Source organism: Lagopus muta, chromosome W, assembly GCF_023343835.1.
Source record: "Lagopus muta isolate bLagMut1 chromosome W, bLagMut1 primary, whole genome shotgun sequence".
Taxonomy (NCBI): Eukaryota; Metazoa; Chordata; class Aves; order Galliformes; family Phasianidae; genus Lagopus; species Lagopus muta.
Genome location: NC_064471.1, coordinates 5,887,660 through 5,906,138, shown reverse-complemented (window position 1 = coordinate 5,906,138; position 18,479 = coordinate 5,887,660). Strand labels below are relative to the sequence as shown.

General features: G+C 39.4%; 1 protein-coding gene across 1 annotated transcript in view; it reads left to right on the top strand.

The window, feature by feature from the left end:
- The window catches only part of LOC125686392 (kinesin-like protein KIF18A), a 70,247-nt gene extending 53,657 nt beyond the window's left edge, over positions 1 to 16,590 (top strand). The window contains exons 2-7 of the mRNA XM_048930312.1: positions 7,864 to 8,244; positions 8,889 to 9,046; positions 9,802 to 9,906; positions 11,052 to 11,162; positions 15,234 to 15,431; positions 16,561 to 16,590. Of these exons, the coding sequence (XP_048786269.1) occupies positions 7,917 to 8,244; positions 8,889 to 9,046; positions 9,802 to 9,906; positions 11,052 to 11,162; positions 15,234 to 15,431; positions 16,561 to 16,590 (930 nt within the window). The 5' untranslated portion in view covers positions 7,864 to 7,916. The remainder of the gene's footprint in view (positions 1 to 7,863; positions 8,245 to 8,888; positions 9,047 to 9,801; positions 9,907 to 11,051; positions 11,163 to 15,233; positions 15,432 to 16,560) is intronic.
- The last annotated feature ends 1,889 nt before the right edge of the window (positions 16,591 to 18,479 follow it).

The following is an 18,479-nucleotide window of genomic DNA, read 5'->3' as shown; positions in this document are numbered from 1 at the left end:
TAAAGGATTAAAAGCAATGGTGTTACTCACAACCTACTGGCCAATAATCCATCTCACACTTGTGTGTTGTGGAATTGCATTCATATATAAACTACCTAAGGGCACTGATGGAGACACCTATGTTTTACCTACTTGCAATGTGGTATGATTTGAATTTTGACATTTACATCCCAGAAGGAATGAGAACTTGCCCTATTACCTACGTGACCATGGAGAAGACATGGGGAAGTGGCACGGTCAACCTACTCCTGTACTACGAGCCCGGGTGAAAGAATTACAAGGCAGATCTACCACCAGTGCAGTTGCTCCAGTTACCACAGGTAATGAATAGAGGGGCCCTGCCCTCAGTCAGGGGGGGAAAGGGATAATAGAGTATATTGGACTGTGTGGATTCGATGGCCTGGCACATCAGAACCACTGAAATATAAGGCCCTGGTGGACACTGGTGTTCTGTTGTCAGCACCTCTGTATTTATAGTGGTTGGCAGGGATGTGACTTGTGATATCGTAAGGAGACGGTGATGAGACCCAACAAGTGTTCCATGACAGCCAAAACAGGGCTGAGTTGGGTAGGAGAGGCCATGGCCTGAGAGTTCAAGAGTTAACGCTCCAGTTCCAGAGGGCTATAAGGACTGTGAAGGGTCTTGAGGGCAAGACACTGGAGGAATGTCTGAGAGCTCCAAGTTTGTTGCTCCCAGAGCAAAGTAGGCTGTGAGGAGCCCTCAAGGCAGCTGCAGCTCCTCACAGGGAGCAGAAAGCAGTGCTGAGCTCTGCTCTCTGGTAGCAGCTACAGGACCCTAGGGAACAGAGTTGTATCAGGGGAGGGTCATGGAAAGGTTCTGCACTAAAGGGCAGTGGGCATAGCCCCAAGCTGCTGCAGCTGAACAACCATTTGCATTGGAGTGGTCCCTTGTGGAGTCAGAGGTTGGACTTGATCATCCTTGTGAGTTCCTCCCACCTCGGGATATTCTATGATTCTACAGTTTCAATATTTGTCTTGTTATGTAATTAATATTCTGTGCCGAGGTTGGTATTTTGGCTGCACCCTACAAAATGCCTCACACAACCTGAGAACTCAAAATACATCTTTTCAGGTGCTTTTTCAAATTCCTATTTATCTTGAAGACAATGTAAAACACTTCAATTTTGAGAGCCTTTACCGTAAATGTATTGTACCAGTCCAATCATTTGCAGATAGCTTTGGAAGCACTATGGCAAGCACACTGGCCACCAACATAGCCACATAACTATTTATATGCTATGATACTTGGAAACCCTTCTCACAAAACAGAAGTCCATGCTGCAGGGCACCATAGAGAGGAAGGCTATTTTTATCCTTAAAAGCTTACATTCACTATAAGGCAGAAAAAGTAAAGGAATACTGACATATGGACAAAGATATAAGGAAACTAAGACAATATCTTCACAACAACAGACTATGCTTTGGAACACCAGCAGTTCATCTCAGCTTCATGTGATTATCACCTTGACTAACCAGCTCCACCCAATAAGAAGGGAACATTTATGCTCTGAATCAACAACACCCAACAGTGGCAACAGACCTTCAGGAGGTAAAAGACTGTCTTCAAACCAATGACTCAAGCAAGTCACAAAAGATCAATGTGAGATTGTCAGCAGTAACTTATGTTTCCTTCTGTTACTTTGGAAGGCCATACTCATACTCTTTCTGCTGAAAATGAATCTTTCATTTGACATGAATGAAAATGCAATTCTTACAAGAAGAAGGGAATAAATAGTCTCATTCATTCATCTTCACCACCATCTTGATCACTTATTTATAGACATTTAAAAGGAAAAACTTCCAGAATGGCTATAAATCAAATACTACTCCTAGAAATTACTTTATCTACAATCCTGTCCACGCTAGGCAACCATATTTAATGCAAATAGTATACATCAATACCTTCTGTTTGTGCTGGAGCACTATTAAAATAGTTTCCTAGAGGCCTGCACCTTGTAAGAACCCGTGTTAGAAAATCCTCATGAAAACAATTAAATTTCAAAGTTTCATAGATCTTAATGCCAGTGAAGTTATATTTTCTTTTTTATCACTATATAACACAAAAGAGACCAGCAAAAAGACAAGTGACTGATGCAAAGGGGGAAAAAAAAGAAAAAGTAGAGTGAAAATAAGGAAAAATATACTTGGGGATGCCTGAAGACCTTCGTTTTGAAAAGGTATGGCTTGGTTCTTTCACTGTTTTTGAAACTCAAGAGAAGAAAGAAAGAAGGAAAGAGAGAAGGACCTGGGGGTCCTGATGGATGAAAAACATAACATGAGCCAGTAGGGTGCTCTCACAGCTTGGAAAGCAAATGGTATCCTGGGCTCTATCAGAAGAGGGGTGGCCAGCAGGGACAGGAGGTGATTGTTCCCCTCTACTCTGCTCTTGTGAGGCGCCATCTGGAGTACTGTGTCCAGGCCTGGAGCCCCCAGTACAAGAAAGACAGGGAGCTGTTGGAGAGTCAATGCAGTAGACTTAAAGGGGGAAATTACTTGCATGTGGATTTATTGCAACAGACTTTTCATTGAGGAAAAAAAGGAGATCAGTAAAAGCTAATTTGTACAATGTGTTTTCAAGAAAGGACTACCAATGGGACTTTGTAGAAATAGGTTCTAGAAATAATAAGAGGAGACTCGAAGATGAGCAGAACTGTTATTGCTTATAACCCTGACAGATTCCAGAGATGTCAATCAAATATTCAGTGGGAGGGCACTAACACCTTGCTCTCAGCTGTGACTCACTCTGGAAGTAACATTTATGTTCTTAGCAACCTCATTCACTAGAAAGTTATCTTTCTAACTGGATTTTCTATATACTGGCAATTCATTGTCTTGGGACACCAGAAGAGATAAAGGCCCCCCCCTCGTTATTTTATTTAATAACGGGGAACATAACTGCATTAAAAACGAGTAAAGGAAACCTTTGCGTACACAGGAGAGAAGGTAGAAAAAACAAGAATTTATGCTTCCTGTTCTCAAAAACAATTTCAAAAGAAACAAACAGCCATTTCAACACCAACTGTAACACGCAAAGAAGAGCAGTCTCAATTGTAGTTTAAAATTTCACCAATGATGCTTTCTCTAACAAAACTTGGTTAACACACCACATCTTTCAACACGCTTACTTTCAAAACTTCAGTCTTCATAAAGTGCTGTAAATGCATGATTTACTATAGTTTATACACCCTGTAAATGCTTCTGCTCAAGATGATGCTCACTCTTATGTCTGACATTAATGGTTCACCACTAGTACAGGAATCTCTACAAGACACATGGATCTGAAGAAAAATCCCCCTCCACTAACACGCTGCTTTACAATCATAAGTATTTGAATCCTTAAAAAGCCTTCAGAGACCAAAGTTACTTCCCACAGTTTAGAATCAAGAATAGATCCTTTCGCAAGTTCTGGCCAAAAAGGTTTTACATGTTGCATAATCAAAGAATATACAGGCGTTATAGCTAAGAAACATACCAGAGAGTTCGGCTAAACAGATTACTACACCAAAAAATGATAGAAGACTTACCCTTATCCGGGGCTTGCTAGACAACTCCAAAAGGAGGGATCTCCAGAAAGAGATCCTTCCCCACTTGTAGCCAGCTCTTAAATGGGGTTTAGGAGAGGTGCAGCCAGGCTCCACCCCTTCCAGCAGCACAGCTGAATTGCCTTCCCCTGTGCTCCTGTGGCTGACTCATTGCTCCATCAGGTGATCAATCAGAGGTTCAGGCCGTGATTCAGCAGTTCCCATATATGTATCAATGACCAAAGTTTAATAAACAGTCCCCCACATCAGCCCGAATTCTTAATTAAGTAGAAACTTACACAACTGAAAAAAACCCTTTACATACAGTCTCACAATTTATATATTCACCTCCTGTGCGCAAATGTCATGATAGTTCTGAAATGCGAATGAAACCTGAACTTTAAGTTCGGCATGTAATTCATCATTTGGGTATTTTCAACAAAAAAAGTGTGCTACAATAATTACGGCTACTCTGATTCTCACTGGCTTTCAAGAAATTTAAAATATACGGTGACTTCCAAACTAAGGAAGTTCTTACAAGGCAACGCAATAAAACTAGACTACATCACTTTGATCCTCCAAATCCATCTCAAACTTGCCACATCCCTTTGCACTGTCAGTTGACAGCATTTCAAGTATATATAAGTAGCTGCACATCTTGAACATAGTACTTCATATACAATTTCATTGTTTTAGTTAAAACTTATCATTGATCGACAAATATAGTAAGCCTGTATGAAGCTAACATAAAAAGCACTCAGTTTGCAGACAAAAGCATCTGACAGGTGAAAACCACTTAACCACTGCATATGAAATTCCTTCAACTTAATATCATATGTAAGATCTCCCAGATGCAAACAATTTTACCACTTAAGTTTTGTAAAGAGAGCGTGAAACAGTATACCTAAACTGCATATAACACATGTAGTGCAGACATACCAATGCTACAGCATAGACAGATGTGAGCAAATCCAGATTACCAGAAGGAATCTTTTCACAGTACCTTGGCCAAACCAGGCAGCTTTGCAATACTTGTCCGCCATTGATACAAAACCGTTTCTACATGTTGCCATTTGTAACTACAGCACCTCCACACCACTCCATGCAGTATAAGCACATCCTAAGGAAACACCGGACCTCAAAACCACTGAAACAGTGACAATGACAACGAGGAGGTTTTGACTGAATATAAAAAACAATTTCTTTAGATGTCGGTCAAGCACTGGAACAGGCTGCCCAGACACATGGTAGAATCCCCAGCCAGTGTATTTGGCACACACGGACATGACACTAAGGGGCACAGTTCAGTGATTGGACTCAGTAGGTCAGGCTAACAGCTGGATTTGATGATCATGAAGATTTTTTTCTAACACAGTTGATTCTACAATGATTTTTTACCCTACTAGCTCTTACACAAAACAAAGAGAGCTCTTCACAAATTGATGACATAACCACACATAACTCCCTGCTACTGTTAGTAATTAACACTACTTAACACCCTACAAATGCACAAGAGCAGTCTAGAAAAACAAGCACAAAAGCAAGAGATTGCTTCAATGCTACAGTTTTAACCAACAGATTACTCAGGATTTGTTAAGGTCAGACACATAGATAGGAGATTTCTACTATCTTAAATATAAAACCTTAATTTGGATGGCAAAATAATTTAGAAGTTTTAAAAGGTGGAATAGTCTCAAAGAACAGCCCTTATTTCTCTAAAGGAGAGTTATCACCACACTGCACAAACTTTTCTGCTGGATAGATAGTAAATCATAGGTGTCAACCAATTACTTAACTCACCTGGCCTGACTGAGGGGATAAAAAATTAATGACCTCCTCCACCATCACTGGTATGTGCAATCTTCCAAAGGTTTTGTTTTCTGTACTGTGAAGCAACTCTTTAGTTTCACTTTCCTGTGTAGTTTGCTCCGTTAAATCATATTCAGAAAGCTGTTTTACTGAAGAGTAGATCCTTCTGGCCAAAACAGCTAACTTGTCTGGATTCAGCTTTAAGTTGCACAGAAGCAGACACTTGTTAACTTGGCACAGACTCTGATATAGCATTTTGGAGTTGATCATCCTAGAAAAAACAGATGTTGGGAATTACTTTGATAACTATTTAAAACATTAAGTGTTAAAAAAAAAACAAAACATACACACACACAAAGCGCAAATGCTGTAAGTACATTTCACAAGATAGGAGGCTTTACAGAAATGCCATCTCAGCAAAAACGCTCTGATAATTTAGCTTCTTTTCAGCAATTTGAAGGCCATCTAACAATCAATCACATCTAAGTAAATAGAGCTTTATTTTCACAAGCAATACCTTCATTTCCTTTACATCACTAGGACTCTATCAATGTTCAAACATCTTGAGAGAAGCCCCTATTAAATTGCTCTGGTTGAGCACAACCAGAACAGTAGCTCAGCTTTCATTTTGTTCTCCTACGTCCTGCCACGCACAATGAGGCACTTGCTCTGAACGGCAGCACTTGGGTTGCCAAGTTTCCTGTATTTCTAGCTGAAATGGGAAAAGACAAATTGTGCCACTGGGTTTTTAACACGGTTATGATTAGTGTTACAACCTACATGTGCGTTAAAATTACAACAGAATAATTCAAAGCAGATTAAAAAAAAAAAAAGCTGAAGAAAGCTGAAGGTTAACATAAGTAAGATGTTATTTGCATTTTTATGAGCTCACACCTGTTGCTGTGTCATATTTCACACTCTCTCTTGCCACACAAAAAGAATGCATACTTTAGCCAAAGGCCCTTTGAATAAAGGCTATCCTACTTTTATTGCATCGCATTTGTAAGCATGTATCATCTTCTAACCTTCAACAGAGGACCTCAAGTCCTTTTGCAAGTCCTTTGGGGGGTTGGACTTGATGATTCCTGGAGGTCCCCTGCCAACTCCTACAATTCTGCGATTCCGCAACAAACCCCAACACCTCTATAGAAGCTAACACAGGGGTGGGGAGAAGATCAGTGATAATCTAACTCACACTGCCTTGCTCTACGACCCCGGGAAGCATCTTCCTTACCCAGAGCACGGCTCACAATCACTCATCTATGAACTGAGGAAACTTTTTGTGTGCTTTCAGTCGCAGGATACAGCAGAAGGCTACAAAAACGATTAAGGGCCTGCGGCATCGCTCTTACGTGGAAAGAGCTGGGGCTGTTGAGCCTAGAGAAAACCGAAGAAGGATCTTATATCGAGCAGGCCTAGAGGTCCGCGGCTCTCCCCTCACGCAGCTCCCGCCCACCAGCCCCGCACAGCACGCAGAGCTACAGAAACCACCCTCGCCACGCGCTTACCCGCTCGCGCCGTCGCTTTGACGACGTCACGGCGGCGGCGGCCAATGAGGAGGCGAAGGGGGGGCGGCCGCTGGCGTTTGAATTCGGCGGCCGGGCTGGGCGGTGGTTGGCTCGGCTGCGGCGCTGAGGTGAGTGGCCGCCCCAGCGGCATGGCGGGCGGGGCTCGGGGGCTTACCGTGCGGTTTTGTCCGCGATCTGTGTATGTTGTCGGCCCTGGGATATCTTTTTTCTTTCTGAGGTGAAGAGCGAGGCCTGGAAGGGCGGTCCTTCGTTAGTATCTGAGCGTTGTGGGGCCTATAATCAAAAGGCCCCTGAACCCTCCTGCAGGACGAGAGAGCTGCCTGCTGCTGTGTGAGTACTCTGAAGTAAAGGAGAGCTGCAGGTGGAACGGTAGCTGTAGTCGGAGGAATCAGACTTTGGCTTTCCCAAGGCAGGCCTGCTTAGCTGTGTACTGTTAAGTCGTGTTTTCAGGCCAGTTAACAGTGCTTCTCAGAGCTTTGTGATGGTTCCTACAGCTGACTGAGTGTAGGGCAGGGCTAGCACAGGTGTGTAGTTTGACTTAAACTGCAAACTGATGGCTGTGGGGTGACCTCATTGCAGCCTTTCAGTATTTAAAGGAAGCCTACAAACAGGAGGGGACTCAACTCTTTGAAGGGGCTGATAACTTCAGGACAAGGGGAAATGGTTTGAAGTTGAGGGAGGGAAGATTTAGGTTGGGTGTCAGGGGGAAATTCATTACTATGAGAATGGTGAGGTATTGGAACAGCTGCCTAGAGAGGCTATGGATGCCCCATCCATTCCTGGCAGTATTCAGGACTGTGCTGGATGGGGTCCTGGGCAGCCTGGTCTGCTATGAAATGTGGAGGTTGGTGGCCCTGCGTGTGGCAGGGGGTGGGAGATTCATGATCCTTGAGGTCCCTTCCAACCCGGGCCGTTCTGTGATGATTCTAATGAGGAAATTATGTTTCAAGTTTAAGGCCTTTTGCTTCTATTGTTGATTGCAGGGAAGATTCAGCTGCTTGGTCTGAAGGAGCCCTGGAAGCAGAGAAGAGAGAGCATGTCTGCTGCTAAAGAAGATGATGTCTGTAGCCACGTGAAAGTGGTTGTCCGCGTCCGTCCAGAAACTCAAAAGGAAAAAGATGGCAACTTTGCTAAAGTTGTTCATGTTGTTGACCAGCATATATTGGTGTTTGATCCAAAGGAAGAAGAATTTAGCTTTTTTCATGGAAAGAAACTGACCCACAGGGATATTAATAAAAGAACAAAGAAAGACCTTAAATTTGTTTTTGATGCTGTTTTTGCTGAAAATTCAACCCAGTTGGAAGTTTTTGAGCATACAACCAAAGGTGTACTTGATGGCTTCTTAAATGGATATAATTGCACAGGTATCTTTGCTATGTGCCTCTTTTCATTCACTAAATTCTTTGGAGGATCTACACTTGTATCTGAATGCTGCAGAGGCCTTAGGGATCTATGTTTGAATAACTACTTGTAATTTATAGTTATGACCATCTTGTTGTATGTGGAAGGTAGACTAGCTACGTTATGTGTTGAAGAAGACTTTGTGATAGGGTTGTAACAAGCTTCAGAATTTGATCTGAAATACATGTGCTTATGAAGAGTATTCAAGGAAGAGTTATTCAGCCAGAGGTAGTTTCATTGAGTGTATTAATCTATTTTGTCAACTTAAGCTTTCAAAAGTTTGTTTTTAACTGTCAAATATACCACTGAGGTAATGCCTTATGTATCTGCAATGAGTTGATAGTCCAGGGTTAGGAGAGTAAAGAAATATCTTTTACTTCAACTGCTTGTGAATTAACTTGGAATTAAAAACTTGAAAATATGTGACTCTTGAGATAGCTTTCTGATTTCTGTTGTAGAAAGAGAATAATAGGTGAGAAAGTTAAATAGTTTGTGAAAACAGTGGTATCATATGATGGGGGATGTGAATGTCCATTTGAAGTTTGTTCTTGTTTGGCCTACTGATACCAAGTGTATGTTTTCTGGTTTTTTTTTCCTCTTAATGTAGTGCTAGCATATGGTGCAACAGGAGCTGGAAAGACTCATACAATGTTAGGCTCCCCTGAAGATCCTGGAGTGATGTATTTAACCATGATGGCACTTTATAATTGCATGGATCAAATAAAAGAAGAAAAAATATGCAATGTTGCTGTGTCTTATTTAGAGGTAAGTTAGCTCCTGGATTTAGTATGCTGCTTTTAAGAAGGCATAATTTTATAAGTCAAGTTAAACTTTTTATTTCCTCTGTCATCATACTCATTATGAACTATTCTGGGGCTTTAGAAATGTATCCTTGATGGGACTGTAACTGAATAGTGCTCAAATTTGATGTTACTAATAGATATCTGTTACTGTCTTGTATCTTCCAAAAAAGGCCAATCTCTTCTAACACATTCATTTCTCATTCTAGTAATACCTGTCCTCCAAATTAGTTAAGTTCCTTGCTCCTTAGTTAAGTTCCTTCTATCTGTTAATGGGTACAGGAAGATACTTTGTCAGGGATGTCAGCAGTAATTTCCTGTTAATACTGAAATTGCACAACTAAAAGATGGTTAATTCCAGTAATATTCAGTTTGGTTTTACTGTGTCTCAAGTTAAAGAAATGCTTCTGTGAGGACTGCTATGGTACTGTTTAGCTCACTACAAAAAATTATTTTGGTCTTTGCTGCCGGCTTCTCTTCTCTTTATCTTTTTGGCATTGCTTGTCTGTTCTTGCTAGTACCTATCTTTGCATTGCTGCAAAGCAGCAGTAGTATAATGACTGTTACATTCTAGCCCCCGTTAAGTCAAGTGGAATAGTAAATCACAGAATGTCACTTTGTCTTAAAATAGTAATGAAGAATGATGTTGCCATTCAAATCCAATCCTGTCAAGTACGACAGGGTAACTTTTCTAAAGAGATTTTAAATTCCTTCTCAAAGGTGTACAATGAACAGATCCGTGATCTTCTGGTCAACTCAGGACCGCTGGCTGTTCGGGAAGATGCTCAGAAAGGGGTGGTGGTTCAAGGGCTAACATTACATCAGGTATGTAAATAGGTGCTCAAACTCAGGAGGCTCCACATTATTTGAGGTCAAATTTGCTTGTGATTGCACAGTGAAGTTGCTTGTGACTTAGTAATTCTTGTGGGTTTTGTTTTGTTTGTTTTGTTTTTTGCAATCATCAGGAGTAACGTAATAACCTGCAAGCCTACTAAATAATTAATGCACGTTCTGAAAAAGCTACTGGTGTTGTTAAATAGAAATTGATAAACATTTGTCTTTGTTACCCAGCAGACACTGCTGGTTCGATGCTTACCTTCAGGTTGTGGAAAGCTTGTTGTTTTGAGAAATAATCTTAGTATTTCTTAAAGGACGTCACTGTTTTCAATGTTATGCATGAGTGTTCAACACTTCTGCAAATCTTGTGCCTAGAACTTGAGTTTTTCTGTTTGTTTGATTTTTTTTTTTTTTTATTTTTTTTTCTTTTTAATGAAGACACTAAAAAAAAGTGCTGTTTCCAGACAAGCACAGCAACTTCAAACTTGTTAATGCAACCTCATTTCCCAATCTGATAATTAATGTCATGGACCTAACTTTTTTCTTCCTGCAAAATTTTGGAGCCTGTTAAATGCTATGTAGCTTCCAACTTCGATGTGCAACAAACAATGAAGGCAGGAATTGGGTTGGTTTGGCTCATCCTTTAAAGGCCTGCTCTTCCTATGCTTGAGTTTTGCCTGAAAACAGTACTATATTCATGTTTGAAGCATTAATACAACAAAGATTAAGGCGTTCTTAGGATTTCTAACTATGGATAGCACTTGCAGATTTAAGGGTTTTTGTTAGGTTTTGTTTTGGTTTTGGCTTTCAGAAGTGTTTTCAGTTTCTGAAGCTCTTAAGTACTTTTCATGCTTTAACGTTTTCAGCTGAAAGTGTTTGAAGGGCCTCAATTCCAAAACAGCAATTACTATTAACTCTATTTTCAGGTACCTTGGTTTTCCTTTAAGGTGATTGTTGATTTTTTTTTTATTTTTTTTTTTACCATTTTAATATCTATATATATATAGATAGATAGATTATATAGATTATATAGATATATAGATAAGAATCGCTGTAAAATCTTTCAAGTCTTATACAGCTAATGAGAAAGAGGGGTGAAAAAAAGTACTTACCCTGTGCTCTATTTTTTAAAGCCAAAATCAGCAGAGGAAATCCTTCAAATGTTGGATTATGGGAATAAAAACAGAACACAACATCCCACAGATGTGAATGCCTCCTCTTCTCGTTCCCATGCAGTCTTCCAGGTAAGATGATACAGCAGATGTACACCAGTATTTCTATAAGTTTTACTTGTTGCCTAAATTTGAATACAATGGAAGCTTTTAAATGTACGTCTATATGTCTCAGACCTTAATTTTAGTGCTCAGAGCTAAAAGTCTTCCAGTTCACTGTTCATACTGAATAGAGTTGGAAGCAAACACGAGGAAAAGCTTTCTAATCCCAACTGCAGTCTTTAGAAATATCTTTTCTCTAAAACCGTGGTTTTGAATTAAGGATATGCTTCGATATTGTAGATTTACACTTTGGAAGGCCTTTGAGTGCTTTCTGCTTTTATGCTTCTCTAATGTTGCTCAGCATTCTTGTATGAAAAATATTTTACAGAATGTCATTATTCTTTCTATGAAGTGAACGTTTCGAATGCTACTTTTCTGTTATTTGGTTTTGCATTGATTCAGGTTTTCTTTGTATTTGAGCGTGTGGCCTGTTTTAACACAAACTAGGATTTAAGCAGATACATGCTTGAACCATGAAAATGAAATGCATGTTTCTAGTTTCTGTAGGTAAGGTTTTTACAGACACTGTACAAATGTGCTAGTATTTAAGAGTTCTCCAAAGATTACTGCTGCTTGCACACTATTACAGTGTCCTTCCAACTGCAATACAAACTGGTACCAAAAAAAATTATTTAAAAATGGGTCCTGTTAGCTAAAGCTTCTTGATACATTGGCTGCTGCCTATGGCAAATCACATTATCTTCTATTATGTACATGTTGCTCTTCTGGGTTGAAAAATATTACAAAGCAACTTGAGCTCTTGTCCTGGCATTACAGCTCTATTATTATTTAACTGTTAGACAGTTGTTAACTGTACCTGCAAACTGAGGCCATGCTTAATAATGATAGGCAGAAGTTGACATTATCATTTAGATGATGCAAATACCAATAGCTGTAAAATAAGTACTCCAGATCTAAATTTCAGTCATTATTATTGACAATAAATAACAATAAATGGTTGACGTATTTACGTATTTCTGAAGTACCTAACAGTAAAATTCCCTCACTAAAAGTGTTGGTTTTCCTCTAGCTTAGGCTTCTGTTTCAAATTGTCCTTTCTCATTTCCTCAGATTATGTGCCTATGGTCATCAGTTCAAAGCAATGAATTCGTACTGAATTGGGTGGCTTGATTGCTGCATGGTCACCCATGTGTGCAGCTTTAATAAGGCACAAAGCGCACTGCCACAGACTGAGGTCAGAGCACAAACAGCTGATTTCCTTGTTTACTTGGGGCTGGAGTGTCTTATCCTCACTTTTATTTGACAGCAAAGAGTTCAGATTTGTTTCATCAGACAGGCTTTGCATTCATCTCAGTTCATTTCTAAAAATGGCAAGCAATTAAGTAAATTAGGTAGCTGTTGCAGTCTAGTGGTATTTTTAACAGGAAGGCAAGCAATTAAGTGACTAGAGATGCTGGAGTGTTCATCTTCTCCAGCCTGCATTCTTTGTTTACTCTGGCAAATTGATCTCAGTGTAGGTATATTTACTCATTAGCAAAAATTGCTTAAGTACCCAATGAAATAAACTGTATTGACAGAATGAGTATGTTTGTACTGTACTGTAATTTTGTTGGAATGTATGACCAGAAGAAACATCCTGTGTGGAGACTTGATCTTTCTTTAAATGCGTTGTTGCAGAGTAACTCTCCTTAGAGAACAGGTTGGAACAGAAGTGCTTGAAGGTGAATGGGTTGTTAATTATTGGCAATAAAGTAAAAACATGATGAATTGAAAGATCCTATTGAATCTACATGTTGTAGGAACAAAAAATTCCATTTCTGTGGATGTATGCATAAAAAGCAAGGTAGGTACCATTCGGGTACCTACAAGTATCTTTCATTTTGAATGTATATGAATATACTCTAAAATGGTATGGTGCATCGAAGAGCGCAAGTAACACTGAAAAGATAGTTTACAAAATACTTCTAAAGAAAGCATTTGACTTGAAAGAAATAAGAGGTAGTGTAAGCTTATGCAGCTCACGTGTATGGTTTTTCTCCAAATCCATTTGCAAGATGGTTATTGCTAATAGCTTTCTTATGACTTCTAAAACTAGTATAGTATTTCTCTGAACTCGAGAAAAGGGACAGATTTATTTTTTAACTAATCTATGTGGGTTCATCCTCTGTTTGTTTTTTCCTGGTGTCCTGGTGCTGGTGGTGGCGGGCAGAGCAGCCATGATAGCATAAAATGCTCTGGTTGTGTCTTAGTCCCCATAAGCCACTGCAGTCAGCTAGATGGAATGCTTGACAGAACTTAATATTCCTGGTTAAATGTCTGGATAGTCTGACTTCCTCACAAAGTGAAGCATCTCAATATGGAGACTTGACATTGCCATGTCATGGCTCTACAAGCATGTTCAGCAGTGTAATCAGAGGCACAATTCTTTCACAAGAACAGTTTGATTCTATTCAAGGGTGGTGTCAACAGGTTACTGTAGGTAGCAAGACTGTGTGTGTGTGCGCGCGCATGCTTGGTAGTGTTCCTAATACGCTTCTTCTCTATAGTGAGATAATCCTGAAATTTTACTAGCTATCAATAAAGACACTCAATTGCTAACTAGGAAAGCTTTTACCTTACTGCTGGAAGTCATTCTTTGTTTTGTTAGATAATTGTGTATCTCAACGGTGTGATTTAAGTAAATATCTACTATTGTCGGTTTTCATAGGAAGACATAAGGCATTGCAGCATTGGATTAGTTGTTCATTTAACAATGAATGGCCTTTTTCCACAGAAGTGACTTGATGCTTGAGGTTGTGAGGGGGAATATGTCATTTATACAAATGTGTGTGTGGGAAATAATAAAAATAAGTTGTTTAATCTTAATACTACATTCTGCACGTGACACTTAAATGGGATAATGCTGTCAGGAGCTACATTGATACAACATAACTGAAAGTTTCAAGTTTAAACTAATGAGTATTGCTTTAAGCTAAGTAAATTCAGAGCCGTACACTTCTTAAATTTAAAGGGGGGATTTTAGGTACTTTGTCTACCTGTGGTCCTTATTAGCAGTTCTGGCATCTCTAAGAAATCAGTACAAACTAGTCAGCCCGTACTGTAAGTAATTGCTTATGTCAATTTGCAGCTATTTCCTTTATTTACACAACACTGAAAGGGTTCTGTTGATGAATGAAGAAACAGGGAGGATTGTGCTTTGGGGCATTTCCTGTATCTTTTGGATTTTTATAAAAGCTTGAGTCATAGAACATGATTTGGCTGTCACTCCACCTTTCTCTAGTTGACTAATGGTTGTTAACTGTATATTGTTAGAGTGTTACCAGCCTGGAATAGCTCCTTGACAATAAAAAATACAGAGAAATGGCTTTTCTCTCTTGTTCTATGTTGATCTCACTAAAATGGTACAATGGGTCTTGATTGTATTGTTTGATGCAGAAATATTTATATTTGGTATAGACTTGTTTACTCCCCCACAGTGCAATGTGACAGAAAATATGAAGGGCAAAGAGGGGTAGGTTGGGAAACCATGTGGTTCAAAATAAAGGCAGTCGAAGGGGGACAGAAAAAGTTACTGCTCTGGAAAAATGCAACCAGTTCTGTCACTGGGTAAGATGTTCCATGGAATATATCACTATTTGGGTGAGGTCTGCTCTCTGAGTCGTGTCCCCTCCTAGCTTCTTGCCCACTCAAGCTGGCTGGAGTTGGAGCAAGGGCTGACTGAGCAATGGAGAAGGCTTTCATGCTTTGTCAGTACTACTCAACAATATGAAAACATTAGTGTTCAACTGTCCTAAATCTGAAAGACAGCAACATAAGAGCTTGTACGAAGAAAGTTTACTACTTCTCAGCCAGATACAGTATACAACCATACTCAAATTTTTTTTTTTTTTCCTACCTGAAGCAGGTGAACTTGAGGAGTCAGAAATGATGTTCCACTAGGACAGATTGCCTGTTGATGAGTATGGAAAGGCTTAACTTAGAATGCAAAAGGATTCCAATGAGAATTTCTGGTGATGTTAGAGTAATAAGACGCTGCATAGTGGTCAACTAACTTTTTTTTTTTTTTTTTTTGCCTTGTAGATTTACTTAAGACAGCAAGACAAGATAGCTAGCATTAGTCAAAATGTTTGCATCGCCAAAATGTCCCTCATTGACCTCGCAGGATCTGAACGTGCCAGTGCTACAAATGCTAAGGGAGCTCGTTTTAGAGAAGGAGCAAACATTAACCGCTCCCTGCTAGCTCTTGGAAATATCTTTAATGCCTTGGCAGATCCTAAGGTACGTGGTGCTTTCCCAAACCGTCTTCGACTTCTAGTCTTGTGGAAATGTTTTTGTACATGATAAGCATTAAGTGTTGCATCTTTTTGACTCTTATTGTTTGTTTGTAACTTCCTCATTGCCTGTCACCATGGAGTATATCAGAAAATGTATGTAATAGGGCCTTTATTCTCTTAAGAAATAGAGCCTCTGTAGACTCTGCTGAGGGGTGGGATAGGGAGGGAGTTGTTTTGTTAACTTTTTAGTTACTGAATCATCTGATGTAGCTTAATTTTAGCCACGTGAGCTTTGTTGCTGACAGTAACTTCCATATGAAAGAGAAACAATGTGTTTTAAGTATCCTAATTTCATATCTGATTATATCGATGATTGGAATCATTATCCCATGGATTGCCTTAAGGTTTACTTAGATAAACTAAAGGTTTAGGATTTTCCTTCACAAGAAGAGTGTTGAACGAAAATGTCCTATACTGTGTTGCTTAAAATCAGAGCAGAAATCCTAAGGTTTTAAACTGTTACAACAGTTAGGGATTCTGCCCATCATCACAGAATCGCAGAATGGCCAGGGTTGGAAGGGACCTCAAGGATCATGAATCTCCAACCCCCTGCCACACGCAGGGCCACCAACCTCCACATTTCATAGCAGCCCAGGCTGCCCGGAGCCCCATCCAACCTGGCCTTAAACACCTCCAGGGATGGATGGGGCATCACAGCCTCTCTGGGCAGCTGTTCCAGCACCTCACCACTCTCATAGCAAAGAACTTCCCCCGTTATCAACCATGTATGAGTCTATTAGGTTTGATGACGTGCATCTGAACTGTTTCTTGTTTGTTTGTTTGTTTTTTTCTTACCTCCTAATTCTTTCCATTTTGTGAAACACACGTTTTGCACAGTAACAGAAATTAATGGATAACTTTCTAACCAGTTCATCATCATAATGGAGATTCATTTGAGAATTCTTTTTATTGATTTGGTAAAAGGGCAGTATGTTTTGTACATGGAGACCACCTTACTAATCTTCAACTTTTAAAGTGAAAAATCAGAAGTATCCTTTTGTAGAAGGAAAAAAGAATAGCTACTTTCTGTAATGTGTTTTTGGAGAAACTTATTTCCTTTCTTTCCACCTCAGTTTGTGGTTAAACTCATAGACATCATCTGATTGAATGTGTGTTGTACTGTCAATGGCATGAGAACTTCAAATAAATGTTGAAAAGCAGAATTGAAATGATACAATTATTTATCAACTGCTTTTCAACAAGATGCTGTTTTTTGTGCATCAGGAAAAGCTTTCATGGACATGCTTGCTTTCCTGTTTCTTCTGTAATTACTTTTTTTTTTTTTTGTCTTTCTGTATATTTGACTTGATTATTGCAATCCATTTCTCCCCTCCTATTTTTTTTTTTTTGTCAAGATTGCTTCCCTAAAGTATTTCATACTGCTGCTAATGTTCCCACCTGTCTTTAAAGAATACTTTCCTTTCTAGTGTTGTCATCGTACCTTGTATATGTCCAAACCTGTCTTGTCATTAAATCTCTTACTAGAGATTGTTGCTGTGTACTTATTTCCTGCATTGCCTGGGAGGGCCTTGCATTTCCATATCTACTTTTCTAGTGAATGCTACGTTCTCATCTTTGTTTCTCTTATCTTCTGGCTATAAACTGACTTTCAAATAGGCCAGTCAGAATCGTTGTATTTCCTTTGATCTTTTCAAAGTATTATCCTGTTTCAACAAGCTTTTTTTATTTTTAAGCTTTGTCCCTATTCTAGTATTTTGTTGGGTGGGGTCTGTAAGGTATATTTGCTCTGTATGCAAGATGTTACCTGTTAGGTACAAATGTCCAATAGAAAAAAGTATAGGTATTTAATAAAACAGTTTTAAGATAATTGTAACAATGGATGTAGTTAAGGTACTATAAGGTACTTTTAAGGTACTACGTAGGTAAGGATACTATATATAATACTTCCCTTCAGTTACTTTCCATTATAGTCATACGAGGCAGAAAAACAAGAATCAGAGTGTGTCTTCATTACTCCTATGGATAGGGAATGAATTTGTTGTCTAGTCAACACGATATTTTCAAGAAAATAAACTGCCTCCTTTCTCATCTCCAGAATAATATCCTGCACTGAAAATTTGATATTGAGATATATATATATATATATTTATATACAGGAAAGCTTTATTCCCTATTCAGGAATGGCTGCCAAAAATACAACTTTACTTACACAGAGCTACTTCTAAATTTAAAGGGGTTTAATGAATTTTGTTTGTTTTTTACCCTATTGAGTGTTTGCTGGTTCAGTTATTTGTGAGGACTGTTAGCAGAGATTTGAAGAGCAGGGTAGTATGCCCTTCTAGTCAGTAGTAAGTTGTTAAATCTCAACTGATCAGTTAAGGGGGTTGCCCTATCAGGCTTTCCTGCCTTTGGCTACAAATGTTCTCTACCTTGCTGGCTGCAGGGTCTTGTTTCCCAGATCACGAAATGCCTTTTTTGTTTTGGGTTCTATATCCCAGTGTTTATTTTGAAGGGGGAGACAAGGTGTGCATTATGGATTTGATTGGTCTTTTGTGCTCTTTCGCCCACCTTGTTTGTGGCAGTAAATTATTCTCTTGATCTGGCTCAGCAGCTCAAGGGAAATGGCATGAACAGTTGTGTGAGAGAGGGACAAAACAGTCTGAATTTTTGCCAAACTCAAATCCACAGCTTGCACCTCTTGGTCAGCTAGCAATTTCTCCTTTCAAATAGGGTAAATGATCAAAGCTTTTATTTCCTGTTACGCTGCCTGGCAAAGCTGCAGACTTCCCCTGCCGTCTTGTTGGGGTAAAAGGCAGAATTTAGAACCTGTACCATTTTATATAAGTAAGATAATTCACGTTGACGTATTCAGTATGGGATTGGGGTACTAATTGCTTCTGTACTATGAGATGGAGAGTGTAAATGTAATGAAGGAACAAGCTTTACTGAGCAAACTCAGGCAGCTGAGTTGCTTGGAGAGGTGGTTGAGTCAATATCATTGCAGGTAATCAAAACTCAACTGGACAAAATT